General features: G+C 41.3%; 1 protein-coding gene across 5 annotated transcripts in view; it reads left to right on the top strand.

Moving 5' to 3' along the window:
* Window positions 1-511: 511 nt before the first annotated feature.
* ITGB8 (integrin subunit beta 8) overlaps window positions 512-21,297 on the top strand; it is a 47,009-nt gene continuing 26,223 nt past the window's right edge. The window contains exons 1-4 of one of the 5 annotated variants that reach the window (XM_032682258.1): window positions 6,362-6,660; window positions 7,500-7,681; window positions 16,912-16,997; window positions 19,632-19,806. In XM_032682258.1, coding sequence (XP_032538149.1) covers window positions 19,638-19,806 — 169 coding nt within the window. In that variant the 5' untranslated portion in view covers window positions 6,362-6,660; window positions 7,500-7,681; window positions 16,912-16,997; window positions 19,632-19,637. Of the gene's footprint in view, window positions 629-1,682; window positions 1,859-1,879; window positions 2,305-4,823; window positions 6,036-6,361; window positions 6,661-7,499; window positions 7,682-16,911; window positions 16,998-19,631; window positions 19,807-21,297 lie in introns of those variants that run through there. The other 4 variants (XM_032682263.1, XM_032682239.1, XM_032682252.1 and 1 more) reach the window with 4 other exon arrangements.

The raw sequence follows: 21,297 nt of genomic DNA, 5'->3' as shown, positions 1-21,297 counted from the left end.
ACTCCCAAGAGTGCAAATACAGGACTATTCCATTGCCAACTGCTCCTTAGCACCCTTGAACAAACCCAGTGTAGGTTCAGTTTCTGATCTTTGACATGCAGATGATAAATAATCCATAAGTCCATGAGGCTTAGCACAGGGTCTAAAGAGGCTTTCACAGACTTTCATAAGGACAGTGAAACAGCACACTATTTACACTGCTTGCATCTGCAGGATTTATTAACGTTATACCGTGCACAGGCAGACTTGGGTGGTGCATCGACATGCTGTTTTGGGATCCTGCGTGCACTGACATCTGTTCTGTCATTAGGATCAGAAATGAAGGGATGACACCGGGCTGGCCATGGCGGGCTCTGTGGTCGGCCCAGGGCCCCGAGGCCGGCACACCTCCCCGGTAACCCAGGGAGACGGGGGCCCGGCCACCGGCGTGTGACAGGGAGAGGTGCCCAGGTGCGTTTCACCTGCCGGGAAAACGCCTCCACGCACCGCGTGCCCGGGGAGCGGAGCCCTCGAGAGGAGCACAGTGACACGACCGGCAGGAGGGCCGGGGAGCGGAGCCGGGCCGGAGCTCGCACCTTGGCCCGGCGGGGCTTTCCTGGCCCGCACGTCGCGGTACTTTCCGGGCACGGTAACCTTTGCTTTACTCCCACTGCGCCCGGAGGGGTGGAAACTCCGGGCAGAAATCACTCGGGGAAGGCGGCAAAGAAGGGGAGGTGTGTTTAGGTGACATTAAGTGATCGGGGGCGGTTTGCCGGCCCGCACCCTTGGTCCAGCGCGCTGCACCCAGCGCGGCGCTCCGGCGGCGCTTGTGGGGCCGGGGGGCAGCGCCGCGGGGTGAGGAGGAGGCGATGGGGGTGAGGGTCGCACGAGCGAGCGGCGGCGGCGTCACACGAAGCGAGGGCCGGCCCCGCCGAGGGGCGGAGGGGCTGCCACGGGGCCAAGGCGGAGGGCGAGGTGCGGCAGCGGGCGGCGCAGCGCTGTGTCCACGGCCTTCGCCCGCCTCCCCGAACAAAGCGGCGCGGGCGGACGCAGTGACTTCACCGCCGGGCCCGCCCCCGCCCGCGGAACCTGCCCCGCTGCCGTCTCCTGGCAACCGAGGGGAACCGGGGGGACCCGCGGGCCCGGCGCACACCCGCCGCAGTGGGGCCGGGCCGCTCCGCGCAGCGCCGCCGGCCACCCTCCCGGGCTCCCCAACCCGCGCCAAACCCCGGCCCCCCGGCGCCGAGGAGCAGCCCCGCAGCAGCTCGGGACGGGGCTGGCAGCGCCCACCTGGCCCCGGCGGGGGCGGGCGGGGGGCGGCTGCCCGGCGGGGGCGGGGACAGCCGCCGGCCGCCTGTTTCCCCGAGGGAAGTGCGGAGTCGCCGCTATCCGCGCGGTGCTAAGAGCCTCCCCGCGCCCCCCGGGCAGGGCGGGCGGTGGGGCGCCCCTGGCGCGCCGGTCTGGAGGCGGATGGAGGGAGCCGCGCTCTGCGCTCGGCCGGGGCCTCACGGCCGCCGCTGCCGGGGGGGGGGCCGGCCCTGGCGGGGCGCGGGGGCGCGGCGGGCGCTGCCCCCGAGATGCAGCTGCCCGCGCCCGCCCCGCCGAGCGCCCTACCTGTGCCGGGCCCGCCGCCGCCCCTCCCCTGGCCCCGCCGCCGCCGCCGCCCCCGCGGGGGCCGGGACTGAGCGCGCCACGGCGCCGAGACACGGCCCCGAGGAGAGGGAGCGGGAGCGGTGCCGGCAGCGGCGCATGATGTGGGTGCCGCTGCTGGCTTGCCTCACCGCGGGGATCGTCTCCGTGCCCAGGTGCCAGCGCGGCCCCGGAGCCCTCCTGGGGGCGGCCCGGCTGCTGGCGGCCGTGCCGGGACTCTGCCAGCGCCGTAAGTGTCCGAGCGCCTTGGGGCTGCTCGCCGTGCCCCGGCTGGCTGGGGTTGCCGCTGGGCTTGGTTCGGGCGCGGGGGCCGTGCGTGGGCGGGGGGCACGGCCGGTCTCGGCGGCTGCCCCGGGGCACAACCCTGACAGCCGGGGCCGCCCGCCGCCGTGGGCACACGCCGGCTGGGCCGGGCCGGGCCGGCGGGCGGCTCGTACCTGCAGGGAAAGCCGGGCTGGAGCCGCCAGCCCCTTCACAAACTTCACGCCGGCCCGTAGTTTAACTGTCCATCCTGGGGCGTCCACCCTTTAGGGAGCCGTGGCAGCTCCCGGGGAGCCTGCGGGAATATCGCACTCCAGGGTGCTGCGGGTCCTGAAAGTGCACCCTCCGCAAGTCTCCGTGAAGTGGCACACAGAACCACCTGGGGATTCTACGGATGGACAATGCTTAGGGATGGTAACACTCCGTTTTACGTCGTTTATATGGCATGTAGTGGCAGGGTGAAATAGGGATACAGCTATGGGAAGATTGTCTTCTGTCTACCTTGGGGTAACGTGTATACTGATGGTTCCCCGGGAGCCAGGGTACTGGTGATGAAAAAGGTAAATGTGGGTAACCCCTCACATTGTGGAATTGCTTCCCAAACCCCCGGGCATCAGTTTTGATGCATGCAGGCTGAGAGCAGTTTGTGCAAATGTACCTTAGGTAGCAACAGCTGATCAGGCAGAGCAATCAGGTTAGTCAAGTATTTCATAAAGAATCTTATTTAACAAGCAGTTGTCAGAAAAGCAGATCAAGTTGTCAGTCATCTTTCCGTGTTTTTTTGAGCTTGTGGAATAATTGCATTTCCAACTCTAAGCCTGGAGTTGATTTAAAATGTTAACATGTAACCTCTAAAAATAAGATTTACAATGGAAACGATGTATTAACCTTAAGTTCTTTATTGCATATGTGACAAATTCATGCCTAATTCAGTAGGATTTGCCCAGTGTTATTAAAAACAATGGAATAATTTGTTAACTTTCATAGGATAATTTATTTTGCTTTTTTGGCTTCATATTTTGAATTCAAAACCAAACTAAATGTCAATAGGAAAAATAAAATATATTATTAAATTTCTTATGAAGCATGACATCTTGTATGTAGTATCCCAGATTCTTTTTTATGCAGTGCAATTGAGTTGAAAGGCTAATTGAAACTTTATGGAGAGGATGGTTCTGTGCCTGAATGCAGTGTTGTGCTTGCTCATGAGTGTAGCTCCTAGGAACGCACTAGGGCAAATAATGCATCAGAACAGAATGCCACAGGGGGAGGTTGTGCATGGGGCTTTTGTGCCAAAGGATACTTGCTGTCTTTGTTGTGCTTGATAGTGAAAATATACATGGGTGACACGTCATGGGTTATGTGTTTATTGTGACAACAGCTCTCAGATTGGGCAGACTGTAACTCAGATAGACCTTGTTTTTTCCTTTTCATTTGAAACCTCTGCTAATTCATGAAAGCTGAAAGTCACACTGAATTCCTTCCTTCATACATAATCACTTTACAGGCTAGAGCCACAGTTAAAGTAAGAAGAGTGTTTTGTTTTGTTTTTCTCTGAATGAACATGTGAAATTTTTTGTTATTGTTGCTGTTTGATTTTTACTTTTGGTTGTGATAGCCAGTGCAGCACCACCTGGATTCTTTGAACGTCTGCAGGCTGCTCCAAGAGAGAGTCTGGACAGCAAGTCCATGTACAGATATTTGGCAACACAGCTCTGTTGAAACAGCCACTCCTCTTTGCTTCTGCACTGACAGTGCTGGGCATGAAGAAACAGCATTGAGCTGTTCCCGTGCCATCAGCAAGTTCAGTTTATTTATGTGCAGAGCTGGCAGAACCTGTGTATCTGTGTTGAATCTCCAGTTTTAAAAGGGACTGGAATTAATGTGAAATGTACATGGAACTCGTAGTCTGTTCATTCTTGTTGGAGCATTTGTGGCTCTTCTAGTTGAAAAATGGAGAGTTTAATGCTACCTGAGGTATTAGTTCTACAAACTGCAGTTTGAGATGTGAGTTACTGCGTGGGGATAAGTAAAGGTAGAATTTGGCCCAAGGTTACAAGGAGCGCAAAAGGAAATCTTACAGTGCCGTAAATTTGCAAGTCCCAAATTAAAGGTTCTGTAAGCTCAGATAAAAAGGGTAGTGTTGCCGCCTTCTACAAAGGGTCCCTTGTTCAGTAAGTCTCACCAAAAGGAAATTTGCAGTTCAGTAAGCCAACTATAACAAATACCTGACATAAGAATGGAGCAAGTTCCATAGGGGTTTCTACAGGTCCCACATTTCTCTTTGAACATTAAAACCTAAAGATGTAAACCAGTGAACTGAATAAAAGCTGGATTCCACAGTGAGAGCATGTGTATGCATTGTGCTAACCAGTTGAGTAAGTCCTCACTTCAGTGAAGGCAGTCAGTGCCCTTGCCTTCTTCAAGCACATGGAATATGTGGAGCTTAAAAACTGAAGAATGACTGATTGGTCAAGGTTAACAGAGAACATTGGTTCAAATCTCAGCAGTGTCTCCAAACCAGTCATAATTAATATTAAAATCTGAAAACTAAGGTATTGGATGCTTTCTGAAATATCTAGGTAGTCATTCCTGTATGAAGCTCAAGTAAACAGAGTCTACTTGAGATGTGCAAGCAGGGATTGGATAGCATGAAAATCTTTATCCCTGATTTTAGAGTTGGAGAATAGTCACACAACAATTCTGTTACATAGTCATGGTTGACAAGTCTCTGATTTAAATACCAACCATAAAAGCTGGCATTTTCAGTCTTCCTGAGAGTGTCATTTGGAAAGACTAATTAGGGGTTTGGGGAAAGTGGAGGATCTGTGATCATGGCAGGGTCATTTGTTGATTGATATATGCCAGTAGCATGACTTTTGATTAATTAATGTTTTCTCATCAGGTCTTTGGTGCTTTTCCAGTCTTGTCACATCAGATTCTCATGTGTGTTCCCTCTAGTTAGAAAGTTTCATAAATCATAACTGGGTTACTTCTCAAAGGAACAAGAAAAGCTATTCAAACCGCTCATGGAAGAACAGTTTTTGAAGAGTGGTGGTCAGGAAATGTCCCTGAACACACAAAGATGCACATAAAAAAAGTCCAAAATAAATGATTCCTCGTGTTATCTTTAACTGGTGTTTGTCTGTTAATTTCTTTTCCGTGCTGGCCCATTTTCTTTTGAGGCTCAATGGAAGAAGCTGAATTGTATGGGGTACTCAATGCTGAGACAGTTCTGCTTTTCTTAAGGCTTAAAACAATCCAAGAAGAAAAGGAAAAAAAACATTTTTAATTTCCTGAGTCTGCGTGGGTGATCTGCTCCCTAGGGGCACTGGACCATCTTTGGGAAAGCCAACCTTTGGGAACCAGCCTTTGGGAAAAACAACCTGGGTGTTTGGGAAGACTGTAGGTTGCAGTTCTGAGGAATAGCGAGGGGGAGGTTTGTTTATCTGCGCATTGCCCAAGGAGTGTATTATGCCAGTGGTATGCATAAATTTGCTTTGCAAATTGTACACTTCTCATAATCTGTTGCAATTTCATGTCTGTTCAGGGGTTTTATGTGGTAAGGTTTTTTTTGTTTTATGGTTTTTACAAGTTGAATGCAACTGGTGTGGTTGCCTGTGTAGTATTTACAATGCTTTCCTGCCACAGATGTTTGAGATGGGATAAGACTGGGAAAAAAGAGGAGATGGGCAGCTTACCAACTAGAAGAGTGATAACCATATTCTTGATGTTCTGGGAGGGTTGCCTTTATGTCATTTCAGATGTGCTTTTGCTAAGGGGAGTTGTCAAGGCAGCCTGAAGATTGCATGCAGAAGGAATACTCTGTGTAGTTGGAAGAGCCAGTTGCTTTTTTCTGGCCATTATGCTTTCAAGGAATGGAACTGCAACAACTGAGAAAGAAAGAATTACAACCCATTAGTCAAGAGGCCTGAATTAACAAATTTGATTTTCCATTAAAGTACAAACTAATTTACCTCCTCAGAGCATCAGAAAGATGTCAAAATATGATTTTCTGGAAGCTAAAGAAAATCTTCACCACATGACCCACATCTGGTTGTATGTTCAACAAGAGGACATTACAACATCAGATTATATTCTCTCTTATACTTTACAGCGTGCATAAATGCTGATAAATTTTTCAGGTGCCTATGAAGAACTTGTGATGACTTGTATATGTTGTGTCTTGAATTTGGGACAATTTGTGTTAGTTACTAATCTACAGTAGGAGGTATGAGAAAAGATACATAAGATATTTTACTTCCAAATTGTGTAAGTTGACATAGGCTGCTGATATTTATCAAGACTTCTTCAGAAAGTCATCATCATCATTTCTTGGTTGGAAACTAGGGATATCGCTTCTTTCTGGGTCTCTTCTTCCAAGTAACAAGCAATAGGATGAGAGGAAATAGCCTCAAGTTGTGCCAGGGGCGGTTTAGATCGGATATTAGGAGAAATTTCTTCACTGAAAGGGTTGTCAAGCCTTGGAACAGGCTTCCCACAGAAGTGGTGGAATCACCATCCCTGGAGGGATTTAAAAGACATGTGCTGCTTAGGGACACGGTTTCATAGTGGACTTGTGCTGTGTTAACAGTTGGACTCAAGGATCTTGAGGGTCTTTTCCAGCCTAAATGATTCTATGATTCAAGGAAGTACTCCTGACACACTCTGAGCCTCCACATGTCTTTTTTAGCCTCACCTCTCTGAAAAGTTCCATGAAGGTTGCACATCATTCAAGATGAAAACTTGGAGAACAGAGTCATCAAAAAGGTGCATAACAACTCAAGTTTTTCATGTATGTGTATCAATTTAGAGGATTAGTGGTGGACTTGGCAGTACTGTGTTAATGGCTGGACTCCATGATCTTAGAGGTCCTTTCCAACCTAGATGACATTATAATTCTGTTCTATGATTTTATGAACAGGTCTGAGGTAAGAAGCATTAGCTTTATTGTACAAATCAAATTTATGTTACTTACATGATTTTTTTTTCACCAATGTACTTTTTAAAAACTGCATATAGAAAACAATAATTTTTTAGATCAGGAGAGGTGTATCTCAGGCAGTGGTTGGAATTTAATGAGTTCTGTCTGGGTAAGAAGGACAAGGGGAATAGCTTGGTGTCCTGAGCTTTAAAGTTTGCTCAGTGTTCTTAAAATACATTAATGACACTAAAATAGTACGTTGTATTTTCAAGACTTATGTATGTGAACTATCCTGTGCTTTTACTGTAACTGTAATCCAGATGTCTTGGTAGAAATTTGGCTTCTCATAATGAAGGTACTGAAAACAAAAAACTGGAGAGGAATATCAGTTCCTTTGTGTTAATAAACTTTTTGTAGTTTGTTGAGGGGTTTTTTTATATATCAAATTCTTAAGGCCTCAGAGTTTCTTGTTCTATTTGCACCCTCCTTTCCAGCAAAATCTTGTCTTCAAAGCTCCTGTATGTCCTACTAGTTGCTAACTTCTGTCTAACCAGTGGAAAGATGTAATAATTCTTTCTCATCTGCTTAAATAGGCGTGATTTATGATGGACAAAGTAGGATATGGTCTCTTATTCCTTTCTAAACACTTGAACTTTATTAAAATGTTTTTTTTTTCTTTTGGCAGTTTACAGAAATGGACTTGAGCTATTTAGTTTAACTTTTGGGAAGGAAGTGGGGCTCTAATGAATTAGTTCACTGTCCACTGTAATGGAACCTTTCTTCAAGAAGAAAAGTAAGCTGCTTGCCAGCCATTCAGGATTCCCCCTTGTTCTGGTGGCAGAACAAGAATAACCCCCTGAGCAAAATGTAAGTGTTTCAAGATTATTGGAATTTACAGCATTAGAAAGCTGCCAAAAAAACAACTTCTAGCTGAGGCTAAATTGACCTAAATTGAAAACTTTGCAAAGCTCATAATTGACTTTTTTCTTTATATGTTTCTCTGCTTCCCATGACTTCATTGTCATATGCCTGTGGTGACTTCTTCTGCTATTACCCAGGGTGACAATAATGAGTCTGAAGTATTTATGATCATCAAAAGATACTGAGACAAAGATTTTAACTATGATTATTGGAGGAGGAAACTTCTGTAGCATCAGGCAGGTGGAATGATCTTCCTGAATGCTCGATTTTTTTTTTCTTCAGGCTTCTTCTCTGCTCAATGACTAGGGAGTTAAGTTGTTAGCAGCAGTATTTCACTGGATTCAGATCTTGAAGACTTAAGTATTTTTGGTATTTTGCTGTTGTTGTAGCTGTGTTGTGAATACAGCTGCATGATGTATGGTGGCATCACAAAAGTAGTCCAAGTCTGATTAAACCATTAACTACCCTTTCCAAAATAAATTCTGTTCCTTCTCGGTGTTCAGTGGAATTAGGCTAAGTGAATTCTGTTTGTTCTACTGTACTTGAGAGTACAATTTATTTCCCTGTTATCTCTGCAGGGTGACAAGGGTTAGTACTGTGCTGAGGACAACTTGCTTCTCTCAGATGGGAGCTGCTTGCTAGAAACTGAATCAAGTTCCCATCTTTTTGCTAAAAGAAGAGTACCAGGAAATTAGAAAACTTGTGACAACTTACCCTCTGGTACAAATGGCACAAAATTACCTAGATAAAACTAATTACATAAGCAAGCATGCTCATCCAATCTAACAAAAACTGTTGGAGTGCATTTTGCTGTCAAAAATGTTTTGATATTACTTCAAAACATTAAATAAACCGCTACCTGTTTAAAACCTTGAATTTCTAGGTTTGAGGTCTGTCCCTTAGAGAGCATTTAAGCTGCACCTGCAGGCCATACACATATGTGAATATTTCCTTGAAGGAGCACAAGCAGAATATTGCATTCAAACAGACTGTATGCACCAGTAGTTATAGTTAGTATGTGAGTCTGCATATTTTGTAGCCTCAGTCATGTTTTGTGTAATCTTCACCCCCAAATTATAAAAATTTAACAGGCTAAACCTAAAAGGAAGATTGGCCAGTGTCTTTTCCTGGACAGGTATGGTTGGGGCTTGAGTCTTTTAATTTAGAAGAAAATCCCAGAAAGTTTTTACCAAATTCCATTTTTCTCAGGGCAAATAACTATGTTTGGAGATTGAAAACCCTATTGAAAAGCAAATTACTGAAACAATAAATACCAAACACTTGGTATTCTAGAAGTCAGTAATATTTTTTTAGATGGCCCTCCTGAATAAATGCTCCTCCCAAACTGGTGCACTACATACAAGTCTTTAAGGAGTGGTGGTTATCCTCTCTGGTACTACTCTTAGCTTTTATTTAATATTGTCGATGTTTTCTCATAGCGAGTATAAACTGTGCTTTACGTATTTAGTGTTTTGTTTAAACCCTGACCTGCTTAATATACATATGTGCACAACTTTTGGGTTGGGGCTTTTGGTTTGTTTCAGGAAAATCTTCTGTAGAAGCCCAGTTCAGTTGATCATTTTATGTACGGAATTGAGGGACTTGTTCAATTAGGGTTTCAGCTTTGAGAATTAGGGTCTGAAATGCAGAGTTAAGTTTGTTTCAAATCACAATGTATGCAGATAAAAGAGAGTGAAGTGAGCTGTTTGCATTGCTATGGAAAAAGAACCTGTGGATCAAGTGGTCTATGGTGACACTGCATGGGAAGAAATAGCTCTAAACTATTCTTAGCTGTTGCCCATCCTCTGCACTGCCTAATTAGATAAAGGCTTTATACAATACAGAGGAACATACTGACCATTCAGGATTGCTGATGTGCAACTTGCTACCAGTGCTTACTAATATACAAGAAATTAAATTAGTAATGCTACATGGCAGTAGCCATTCCAGACTTTGTTCAAGGAGAATGACTGTATCCAAGCTGGCCAACTCCATGGGAGGTTCTAGCAGCTGGAAATGACTGGAATACAATGATTTCTGTACCCATGTTCCATCCTAGAAAACAAGAGTATTAACACAGCACCACACATCTTGAAGTTTCCTTGGAATCAAGGGATTTAATAAAAAAAGGTTTAAGGTCTCTGGTTCCATATGCTTTGCATTTTTATTGGTGCAAAGCTGTGCAATTGGGACCATCAAACCTGTGCCATAAAAGCAAATGGCTGTGGGAAATGAGTCTCTTCTAATGGTATAATCGTAGTAAATTTTCCTGTATGTTTTTGTTTATAAGAGATGGGATAGGTTGGTTTCAGAAGTCAAGTAGGCTTTGACTCATTGTTTGCAGGCATGTATTGCATCAACAAAATTTAACCATCTCCCGGAAAAGCAGGAAGTTTCATAGAAAGGAGAGGCTACAAGAAAAGTTGGCCAAGAAACAAAAATTGTATTGTGAAAAATTTCAAGGTTACATTGCTTGTTTTCATTCGGTGTTGTGGCTTGGGAACAAAGTCAGTCTGAAGTAGTCAATAGCTCTGTCTCTCGCAGTCAAGGCCGTGTTCGAGGCTGTGGTTTGAATGTTGTGTTAATGAGTCCAAACTGCTGTACCAGGAGCTTCTTTGGGTAGTAGGGCCTTTTCCAAAATGCTGTTATATACATCTTTCTGACAAAATAATAATAATAAAAAAATTCTGTGTATTGAGAGATATATGTATATGAAAAACTTGAGTTGCTATGCACCTTTTTGATGATTCTGTTCTCCAAGTTTTCATCTTGAATGATGTGCAACCTTCATATAAGTGATGGAAATTTTCAGAGAGGTGAGGCTAAAAAAGACATATGGAGGCTCAGAGTGTGTCAGGAGTACTTCCTTGAATCATAGAATCATTTAGGCTGGAAAAGACCCTCAAGATCCTTGAGTCCAACTGTTAACACAGCACAAGTCCACTATGAAACCGTGTCCCTAAGCAGCACATGTCTTTTAAATCCCTCCAGGGATGGTGATTCCACCACTTCTGTGGGAAGCCTGTTCCAAGGCTTGACAACCCTTTCAGTGAAGAAATTTTTCCTAATATCCGATCTAAACCGCCCCTGGCACAACTTGAGGCTATTTCCTCTCATCCTATTGCTTGTTACCTGGGAGAAGAGGCCAACCTCCACCTGGCTGCAGCCTTCTATTAGGTTGTAGAGAGCAGTGAGTTTCCCCCTGAGCCTCCTTTTCTCCAGGCTAAGCAACCCCAGCTCCCTCATCCACTCCTCATAAGTCTTGTGTTCCAAAGCCTTCCCCAGCTTTGTTGTACTTCTCTGGACATGCTCCAGCACCTCATTTTTTTTTTTTTCTTGTAGCGAGGGGCCCAAAACTGAACACAGGATTCAGGGCGTGGCCTCACCAGTGCGGAGTACAAGGGGATGGTTGCTGCCCTCATCCTGCTGGCCACGCTATTTCTGATACAAGACAAGATGCCATTGGCCTTCTTGGCCACCTGGACACACTGCTGGATCGTGTTCAGTCGACTGTCGACCAGCACCCCTTGGTTATTTTTCACCAAGCAGCTTTCCAGACACTCTACCCCAAGCCTGTAGTGCTGCATGGGGTTGCTGTGACAGAAGTGCTGGACCCAGCACTTCGGCTTGTTGAACCTCATGTAATTGGCCTCAAAGGCTAGTGTCTGTATCATTCTCTAGTTACAGAAGTGTCCATACACTTGGGACCTCCATCTCCACGTGCCATTACAGAGCAGACTTCTGATACATTTTCTTTCTCCAGCATCAGCTACAACTGTAATTTTCTGCCAGGGCTGTCCTAATGCTGTATTGACAGAGGTCTCCCACTTTTCCTTCTCCCCATTTGTCTTTGTGTTATTCAGCTGAAATCCAGTGTCAGTTCTCTCCACTGGTGTCACTCAGAGCACAATGTGCAAAAAAGGGAGATCTCAGGGTTTTTTACTGCATGTTTTGCAAAGATGTAAACTGTCATGCAGCACAGATTCTTGCATTATTTTTCATTTTGATGGCTTTCTAAATCATTTTTGTAGCTCTCATTAATGACTCTCATTTTCACAAGGCACTGTGTTCATAAAGTAGTGCAGGTTAATTGGGGAACCCCAAAATTATTGGGGCGGGTATTGGCAGAGTTAGGAATGAGAAACCTCTTCAGTCATCAGGACTTGTTCACTAGTGATTCTTTTCTCTGCATTTATCTAGATGTGCGCATATACTTCTTACTTATATCTCACTTCTCTCTCTTACCTTCTCTGTAACTGCATTATGGTTTATCTCTTCCAGTATACTCCATTTTTCTTTTTAGGAACACTGTAACTGTTGTTTATTTTTTTGTTTGGCTTAATTGGGGTTTTTTGTGGGTTGGTTTTTTTTTTTTACTTGTTTGTTTTAATGGAAAGGTACTTTTACTCACTTACCAGGTTTAGAGAAGTATTTTCTCAGTGCTCAGAATTTGACAGTGCCAATCATGTTTTACACCTCTTTTTTAGGCATCTTCATTTGCTTAGCAAAAGTGTGTCTCTTCCGTGCAGAGTTTTAGTTACTGCTGCTTCTCTTGCTGGTAAAAAAACATTTTCAAATCAGTGTTCAGCTTAGGTTCTATCTGAATAGTGAAACTTAAGTGTACAACCATTAATAGAGAAGTGAAACTAATTAACAAAGCCCATATGTAATAAAAAAAAAAAAAAGGAAAGGGAAGAAAAGTTGTTTGGTATTTTTACTCAAGTAATCTTAGGATTTTATTATAAAGCATAATAACTGTACAGTATTCAAGCTGAAATCTCCTTTTCTGGGCAAGGCTGAGTACCCCTTAAAGCTGATTTTGAGACGTACCTTGTAATCTTCTTGGCAAATCTGGTGGTGACATAGTGTGCTTTTAAAGGATGGTGCAAAGGGTTAGAGAGAATTATTGCTTGTTTGGAAAAAAAAAAAAGGGAGAAAAATCCCTAATTTCAGGATTAGGTTTTAGGATTGGCAGCTAAGCACAGGCACTCATTTTTTCCTTGTAATCTGAGCAAGTAACTGTCAGACACAATAATCATGGAAAAATAATCCCTCTTCTGTAGCATTTTTATAATTCTTTTCGTTGTACCTGCACATTCAGCCAGAGTGAATTGGGAAGCTGTGTGTAGGCTGGGACAGTAACTGTCTGTTCCCTCTGCAGGAGTCATGTTGCTTTGCTCCACGAAGACAGAAAGGTAACTGCAATATACTGCATAAAAGCTGCAGCTTTCCTCATGGATGATGCTACACATGAGCTACTGAAGTCCTCATTATCTGTGGAGAAGGACAGCCTGGTTTCTTCCTGCCCTAGAACAAGATTGAATGCAGAATTTAAGGAGAAACAGCTCTGTAGAGGCTAGATAATTTCATATTTTCTTGCTTTAACAAACGTTCAGCAGTCTGAGGACCATGATCAAGGAGTATAAGCTGCTAGTTATATTTTGGCTATTTTTTAAGAAAGCAAATGGTACACCCTCCAAAACCAGCACAAACGTGTACCAACAGTGCAGTTGATATAAATCCAAATTCTTGGCTGTACTTGAACGAAGTACTGACTGTTTGAAAACCTGTTTAACATCCCCTCTCAAATGGCAGTGTGCATTATTGTTATTCCATCTCTGAGATAAATACCCTGATTGTGATGAAGTTACTTTCACAATAAGGAGTCAGGATATGATTATAACATAAATGATGTTTGTCTTGCCTTGATCCCTTTTGTTCCAGATAGTTTAGTCTTGCCACACCTCTAATCACTGTAAATAGTTGCAGTCGTTGGAGCACAGTTGTATTTTTCTGGAGGAGGCTGGAAAAGTGTATTATAACCTGATGTACTCACTTCTTTTTATATGCATATGCCTGTGCAATTCCCAGCACAGAATTTGGCCCTTGTCGAAAATACCTTTTGGCATACATCAGTTATAACTAAGCCAGTAGAAACTTGCCCTTAGCTTTGGCTGAGCAGTAACTCAGTCCTGTCTGGACTCTGTTTTTGGTGAAGTGGCAGGAAAAATCTCAGTTCTTTTTTGAGCCAACTCATAAAAAAATGTTTCTTGCTTTAGCATGGTTTTTTAAAGGAAGCTGAGAAGTTTATACTAAATCAGTTATGGTTTTAGAGTAAACTTACAAGTAAATAATAAATATTTGGTGAATGAAAGCATGTCCATAAATGTTACTGCTATAAGGGTCTATATACTTGGGAACCACAGTAGTGATGTAGCCAGAATAATAAAAAAGAAATTAATAAAACTTTTTCAAGTTTCTCTTTATTAAAAAAAAAATCCAACTTTTTGAGCCAATGGTACCAAGCTTGTCAATTGCCAATCCATGACTTCATGGTGTGAAAATGGAGCTCTTGAGACTGGATAGTTATCAGCAAAGAGATTTGCATCCAGCAGTACTGTATATCTCATTTGTTAAAACATTTCATCTGCCATGGTCACATTGAAAACCCAAACTGGATTTTATGATCTTTTCTTCCGTTTAGCAGTTTACAAAGGCACATGGACACCCCTATATTTTACCAGACAGGCTGTATTAGTAAGCTAAATCAAGTTTCAATAGATTCAATAAACTAACCATACAGAAAAAAAAAATAGGACCGTTATTTTTCAGTCAGTTTTCCAATGCATTTGTAAATATGGCACATAGATATATGCTGCTGTGGTTTTTTTAGCAAGTGCATGTTACGTGGTAATGTTTTGTTACATGGTCAATGGCATTTAAAGTGTGTGTTTTGCAGATAGGATTATATGTTTTAAGAAAGGAGTCTCAGATATTTTTGCAGGAAGTTAATTAGGCCATACTTATTATTTTGGCTTTGATTTACTGATTACAAAGTTGACAAATTAATTTTACTTACTTCTTATCTGTATAGCAAGAAACACGGGTCTCTCATTTTTTCCTGCCAACTATTTATTCTTATCAGAACAGCTCTGTCTATTGCAGTGAATGTTGACTGGGTAACTGCAACATTCATGTCATATTCTCTCTGTTTTGCCCCACGATCATCTTTAACCACTATTATGCTGCTGATCAGCAACTTATATTTTATCTTGTCCTTTGACACTTTTACTGAATCTATCACTTTGCTCGCTTTTTCTTGTAATGTTCTTCATCTCTGCTGAGTTTGATATCCAGTTGAAGATGGGAGGGATGTTTGTGTACCGAGAACAATTACATTCCTTTTATTTTTATTCCTTCAACAACTTTTTGTTCTGTGTCTTTACACTTTACTAATACTGTCTAGAAAGGGATCTGTGGCAAGCTCTACAACCCTGTGCATGTCAGTTCCTACCTGGAACATGTCAGTTCCTTTTTCTCTCCTGCAGTATGTGGTAACATTTTCTATGGCCTCCAGGTCTGCTCTTTCAGACTGCAGAACACAAAGTGCAGTGCCATCTTCTTATAAATGCAAAGAAGTTTTATTGTGTCAGTGGCAAATGGGGTTGCTCTCATTTCACAGCCAAGTAAAACTTACTGTGTTTGTTTTTATAACCAAAAAAACAAACAAAAACCTTTTGGATTTTGTCTTGTTCTTTTCTCTCTCTTTAACGACTACTCTTTTATTTATCTCTACCCATCTCTCCCACCCTTAAATCAGTTTTCCCTATGTTCCAGCACCCTCGTGGGCTGCTTTTCAACTTGCTGTTTACATCATGCCTGCATCTCTCCCTTTCATTTACATTTTTTTTCTCACATTGCCTGTATGGCAAAAATTGTCAGCAGCAGTTGATATGAAATAGAAATATAGGTCTGAACTTTGAAATTATTTAAATTGTCATTAGCCTATATGTTATCAGTATAATGCTGCAATTGAGCTGTATGAGGCTTGTTAGTACTGATAATGGTATATATGCTGTTGATAACAGTAACTTGCAAGCTGTGATTAGGTCCTTGGATCAGCAGTCATTCTAAGTGACCTACTGAGGACTAGCTGTTTATGTGATACAGGATCTCATCTTTGAATCCATAGCTGAAATCAACTAAGTAAAGATTAAAAAAAATATATATTTTAGTTCCTAATACATCTTTTCACTGTGAGAAGTTGCTCTCATTACTCTAAAAAGAGAGATGATTTGCATTATTATTATTATTATTGCAGTTTGGAAAGAAACAATCTGAGAGACAGTACATGTAGCCAAAACTTTGGATGAAAACCAAACCTTTCATCAAACTGTTTTGATATGATTATACACATATTGTCACAGTGGACTGCTTAACAGCATTTTGCATGCAGAAATTATTTTGTTCCTAGTATATTTTCTAATATGGCATGCCACAAAGCAATGTTGTTAAACATTGTGCTGTGTACTGAAGGGTCCTATTTTGTGCCTTATAAATAACTCTTAGCAGGTGACTTCCACCTTGTTTAGAGGTGCTCTGGTCTACAGGAGACTTGTGATCAGTGTGCTGAAAGAATACACTACTGCTGACATTCAAGTTGAGCTGACCAAATCCCTTGAAAAGACTCCTTTCTTCTCAACACTGACTGCCAAAGTTTCATAGGAAAGAGTAGTAACTTGAGCAATGAACTATAAAACAAAGATGTGAAAAGGATATAAAGGACTTTCCTAGTAGACATGCAAGTAGGCACAATTTTTGCAGTTGTTAGTGCAGAATGATGTGTCTTCAATCTGTGACACATGTAATGTTGGATGCATTTGTATTTGCTTCTGGAAAAAAAAAAAATCTTCCTCTTCTGGGAAACTATTCATTCCAGAAAATGCAGAGGGTAATATTTATAGAAGGTGAGAAAATATTTTGGGTTCCATGAGGAGTGAATAATGCATGGTTCAGTCAAATGGAAGGAAGGAAAATATCTGTGAGAAGATAAGCTACCTGGTAAATTTTTTCCTGTTAGGCAGTAAATCAGTAAGGTACATGCCAAAGATAAACTTTCACTTCAGAATTATTCTAAATCAGGATTTTAAAAATTTGTCCTTGTGAATGTAGTTTATTTGACCTGTGCATATAGTTCTAGACCATAGATAAAAAAAAAATTGCTGCGAGTATTCCCTTACCGGGCTGTCTTTGTTCTGTTTTACTTCTGTTTGAATACATTGTCATCACTCCAAATCTGGTGAAGTAATTTTTGAAATCTCGGTTTAGAATTACGTATTTTACAATTTCACGTATCATCATAAATCATTAACATTTGGGTTTGTATTTCATTGCAGCGGAAAACAGATGTGCCACTTCAAATGCAGTAACATGCACAAAGTGTCTTGCTTTGGGCCCTGAGTGTGGATGGTGTGCTCAAGAGGTATGTTATTTTGGTTACTTACATTTGACTTTATATTTTAGCTGCTTCTGATCTTTATAACAATAAAAACTTTTAGACTGAGAAAATTATAGTGAGAAATAGCAAGAAAATCTCTAAATGACCCCTAGAGACAGAACCTGAGAAATCATGTGAAATACATTTTGTTTCCAAAGGAGAAAATGCAATCTTTTATTTGGAAAATTGCAGTAATTTTAAATAAAGTGAGAACTATTTAATGCATTCCATCTGCTTTGTAGGCAACTCTGGCAGACTTAGAGTAGCTTTGAGAGTTCAACAGTTTTTGGCTTCAAAAGGAAAATTACTTATCAGTAATCTATAGTAAGTCCTCACTGTATATGAAAACAAGTCTATACATATATGTCTACTTCATTTAGCAAAAGGTCATATTAACAGTGGAGTTGACTTTGACTTCACCGTGTATTTTGACCCTGTCACAAATGGAAAAAATGATGCTTTTCTTATTTTGACACTTGAAACTGTCAGTTCTAAGACTTAGCACAGAAGATAGATCTTAGGTAGCGAGAATTATTCTGAAATTGTTATTGCTTTGCAAACTTGTTGGAAATTTCTGATATTGTTTGACAGAAAAAAATCCCCGCTCGATAGCGCGATTCAGATAAGGCTGGACCATTTTAAGTACTTCAGAGGAGCAGGGTTTTGAAGAATATCACTGACAATTACAAGCTCATATGCTCTTTAAGGTCACATGCAAATTATTGATAGTAGCTTTCAGGCTAGCAGAGAAGGTAGATAAATTCCTAGGGTGTGTCTGGAGGAGATAAGGAGTGTAAGGCATAAGGCACTGGGTAACTTCATCTGAGATATTGTGTCTTGGAACAATTAACTTAATCTGCAGGAGGTATAAGGATAAGTAATGCAAGGATAAGTGGAGGCATGAGGGCTTGTTTTCCAAGAGGAACCTTAAGGCATGTGTAGATGGCACAATGGATCAGTTCTGAGAGGTTCATTATTGTGACCTGATGTTCTGTCTTACAAAGGGCTCAGTTTTATCCTTCTCACTCTGCATTTATCACAGAATAGCATTTGCTAATTTTCCAGTGCTATGGAGCTGCAATAGATCTCCTTCTAACTGGGTGCACAGATTTGACCAGGTTTCAATTCTGCTTCGCTTCTCTTGCATAACTTCGCAAGTCAATCCTGAGAGCTGTTCATGGAAGCCAGGGCTTTGTCGAAACCTCTTAGACAACTGGTTCACCTACACAACGTTCATGGTTGTGGAATGGCAAAACCCATGTTAATGCAGATAGAAATATTCCAGAGTAAAGTTACAGAAGCAGTTTCAGCTTAGCATGCTTGCTTCATCTGAACAATATTTTTAGTGAGAAAATAAGGCCCAAGTAACCCTTGAGATGCGTTGAATTTATACCCACACACAGTGGATTTCAAAAAATGCTGCAAATCTATCAGCCATTACTGATAACCATGAGAGTAGCTAAATTCTTTACACATTTAAAAATCTACTTTTTTGAAATATATATGTCCAAAAGGGTATATAAGTAGCAGTAACCTAAAAAAATAGTCTCTGTTTTCTACAATAAAGAAGATTATGGAAAAAATATGTCAGAGGTAGACTACAAAAATCAGCTGAAACTTGAAAAACAAGATACATGACTGTCAAATCTCATTCTTCAGGGGCTTCTTCTGATCTTTTTAGGGCCTGGATGACTATTTATTATCTACACAGAATTGGCTGTAGGCATTTTTGTGTTGTTTATTTTACCCATTTGCCTCTGAAATATCAGAGATTGTCCATTGTTTGGTCTCCAGCTGTGGCTCAGATGGACCAATACTTTGAAAGAATATAAAGGATCTTGTATTTTTTTTTCCTGGTCAGAATCATATTTATCATCAGATTTGTGATCAGGAAGGAATTTTGTATTGGACCATTCTGTCACAATTTTGGCAACTTTGCCCTGTCAATACAACAAAGGATGGGCTGCTTCTGAGATCATCCTACTGCTAATCACTTTTCTGTTGCTACAAGGGCTTTTTGATATTGGTGGCATCTTAAACTGTCCAGTCCTGTGATACACGATTTCCTTTTTCTGGGAATTGAAATGATGTAGTCCAGCAGGTCTTTGCATTTTGTGTAGTGTGATAGACAAACTCAGGTTAGCTAAATCTAAAGCTGGCTTCTGGTGCTACTAATAAATATTAGCCTGAGTAACATTACCAGTGAATTCCTCTGAAAAGTAACCTGTTTTGATGTCACGGAAATGACACTTTCTAACTATAACAAATTCATAACATGGCACAGAACTTTTTTTAGAGACTTAGAGACAGTATGTAGTTTCCTTTTTTTTCCAAAGTCGGCTTGTTCTGATTATGCAAGATCCTGTTTCTCTTAAAAAGTTTTGTCTTTTGTAGAAAAAAGTTTTTGTGGCAATTAGGTTTAACTTCTAATTTAAATATGTCATCATTGCCCTTATTAAAAACATATGGCTTCATGAACTTGTTCTACAATTTTTGCAATTATAGTAGCATATTTTATTGTTTCAAAGACTATTATTTTGTTTTTCTCTTTCTTTTGAAGATATTGCAGGGTTTTCTTCAGCTCGGACTGTTTAGTACTTTTTGTCTCTTATTAAACAGGATTTCATGGCTGGCACAACACAGAAGGGACGCTGTGACATTGTTTTCAACTTAATGAAAAGAGGCTGCCGATCAGATTTGGTTGAAAACCCCACAGTTCATGTCACAATACCCAGCGACCATGAAACAAATACACAAGTGACACCAGGAAAAGTTTCAGTCCAGCTGCGTCCAGGTTGGGTCATCTCTAACACATTGATATTATAGTAGATTTAGACTAAATAAAATACTTTTAAGTACAGGTATTTTGTGAAGAAGCATCACAAATAGTTATTTTGAAGAATGGTACTATAACAATATATTGTAGGACTGTGATGGTGTTGTTCCTATATTCAAGTTTGGTCTTCAGCAAGAACTATTTCTGTTAAACATAGCTCAAGGTCAGCTGCAGTAAAGGATTTTAGTAGTCTTTTCTGTTTTCTGATGTAGTTTCTTGATTCTTTTTCTTTAGCCACTTACACAAACAGTTTTCCCTTACATGTGTATAAACTACTCCTTACTGAAAATAAATTGAGTTACAATTCCTAAATTCATGATTTGATAAACTTCTTGATTATTTGGTTACTTTTAAGTTCGTTGACTAGACAACTACAGAGACACCACCACCATTATATAAGAAAGGACTTCTTAAAGTCCTTCAAAGGAAGACTTTGGTATTCACAGCATAACATTTAATTTATAGAATTTGAGACACTTGGCCCTAATACAAGTTCCTTTGTGAATCTGAGATTTTCTAGTAAACCTCTATTTGCTCTCAGCTGACCTCTAGTTAAGTCAGTGTATGTTCTCTCTCTAAAATAGCTGTAGCCAACAGCAGAAGTGGAAGATGATATAAAGGGATGCAGAGTTATCTTTCATATCATAATTTTTTTTACAGACAATAATTGGAGAAAAATAGTTAAGAGGGATAAGTCTTTGGTAGGAAAACATTAAGTGATCAGAAGTATCTTGATGATCTTCACTGATAATTTTGTCAGTGATAAAAGAAGATAATTTTCTGTCAACTAAAAGGGAAAAAGGATCTGCATGAGTATAAAACACAAAGGAACTCTGGTTTTTCAATCTTTATAACAATAAAACTGACAAAGTAACATCAGCACTTTCTCGCCTTTCCCCACTGTCCTTCCAAAGAAGTGATTGATACTCTGCTTCTTACTGACAAATGGTCTCAGACACTGAGCTAGCTCTAGCTCTGTCTGTAATCACATTTATTTCCAAAGGCACAGTGGATTCATAGAAAAAAATTGCTTTCTAAAATTTGGTTTCATTAACCTTTTCACAAGTAAATATTTAAACTAAGTTTGGGGTTCCATATGCTTTGCAGAAGTTCTTACATCAGGGAGGCAGAAGACTGAAATTCCAAGGGCTCCAGAAGAATAGCTTTTTATATATGCATATCTTGGCCATATTTTCTGCCCCAGGGAAATACACAGATATACAGCTATAGTTTTGCCTCCAAACAGACATTTGATACAGTATAATCATGCAGACAAAGATGTTTTTGTTTTGATACTGTTTGGGGTTGTTTTGTCACTGTTTGCATATGCCCAACATTCAGGATTTATGTGGGAAAAAATAAAAGCTGCATTCAGTATCTCGCTATGTACAAACTGGAGACCTGCAAGAGTAATTTACAAAAAGTAATTCGATTTACTTTGGCAAAGAG

Source organism: Chiroxiphia lanceolata, chromosome 1 (genome assembly GCF_009829145.1).
Source record: "Chiroxiphia lanceolata isolate bChiLan1 chromosome 1, bChiLan1.pri, whole genome shotgun sequence".
NCBI classification, from domain to species: domain Eukaryota; kingdom Metazoa; phylum Chordata; class Aves; order Passeriformes; family Pipridae; genus Chiroxiphia; species Chiroxiphia lanceolata.
This window is presented reverse-complemented; position numbering and strand designations above follow the sequence as displayed.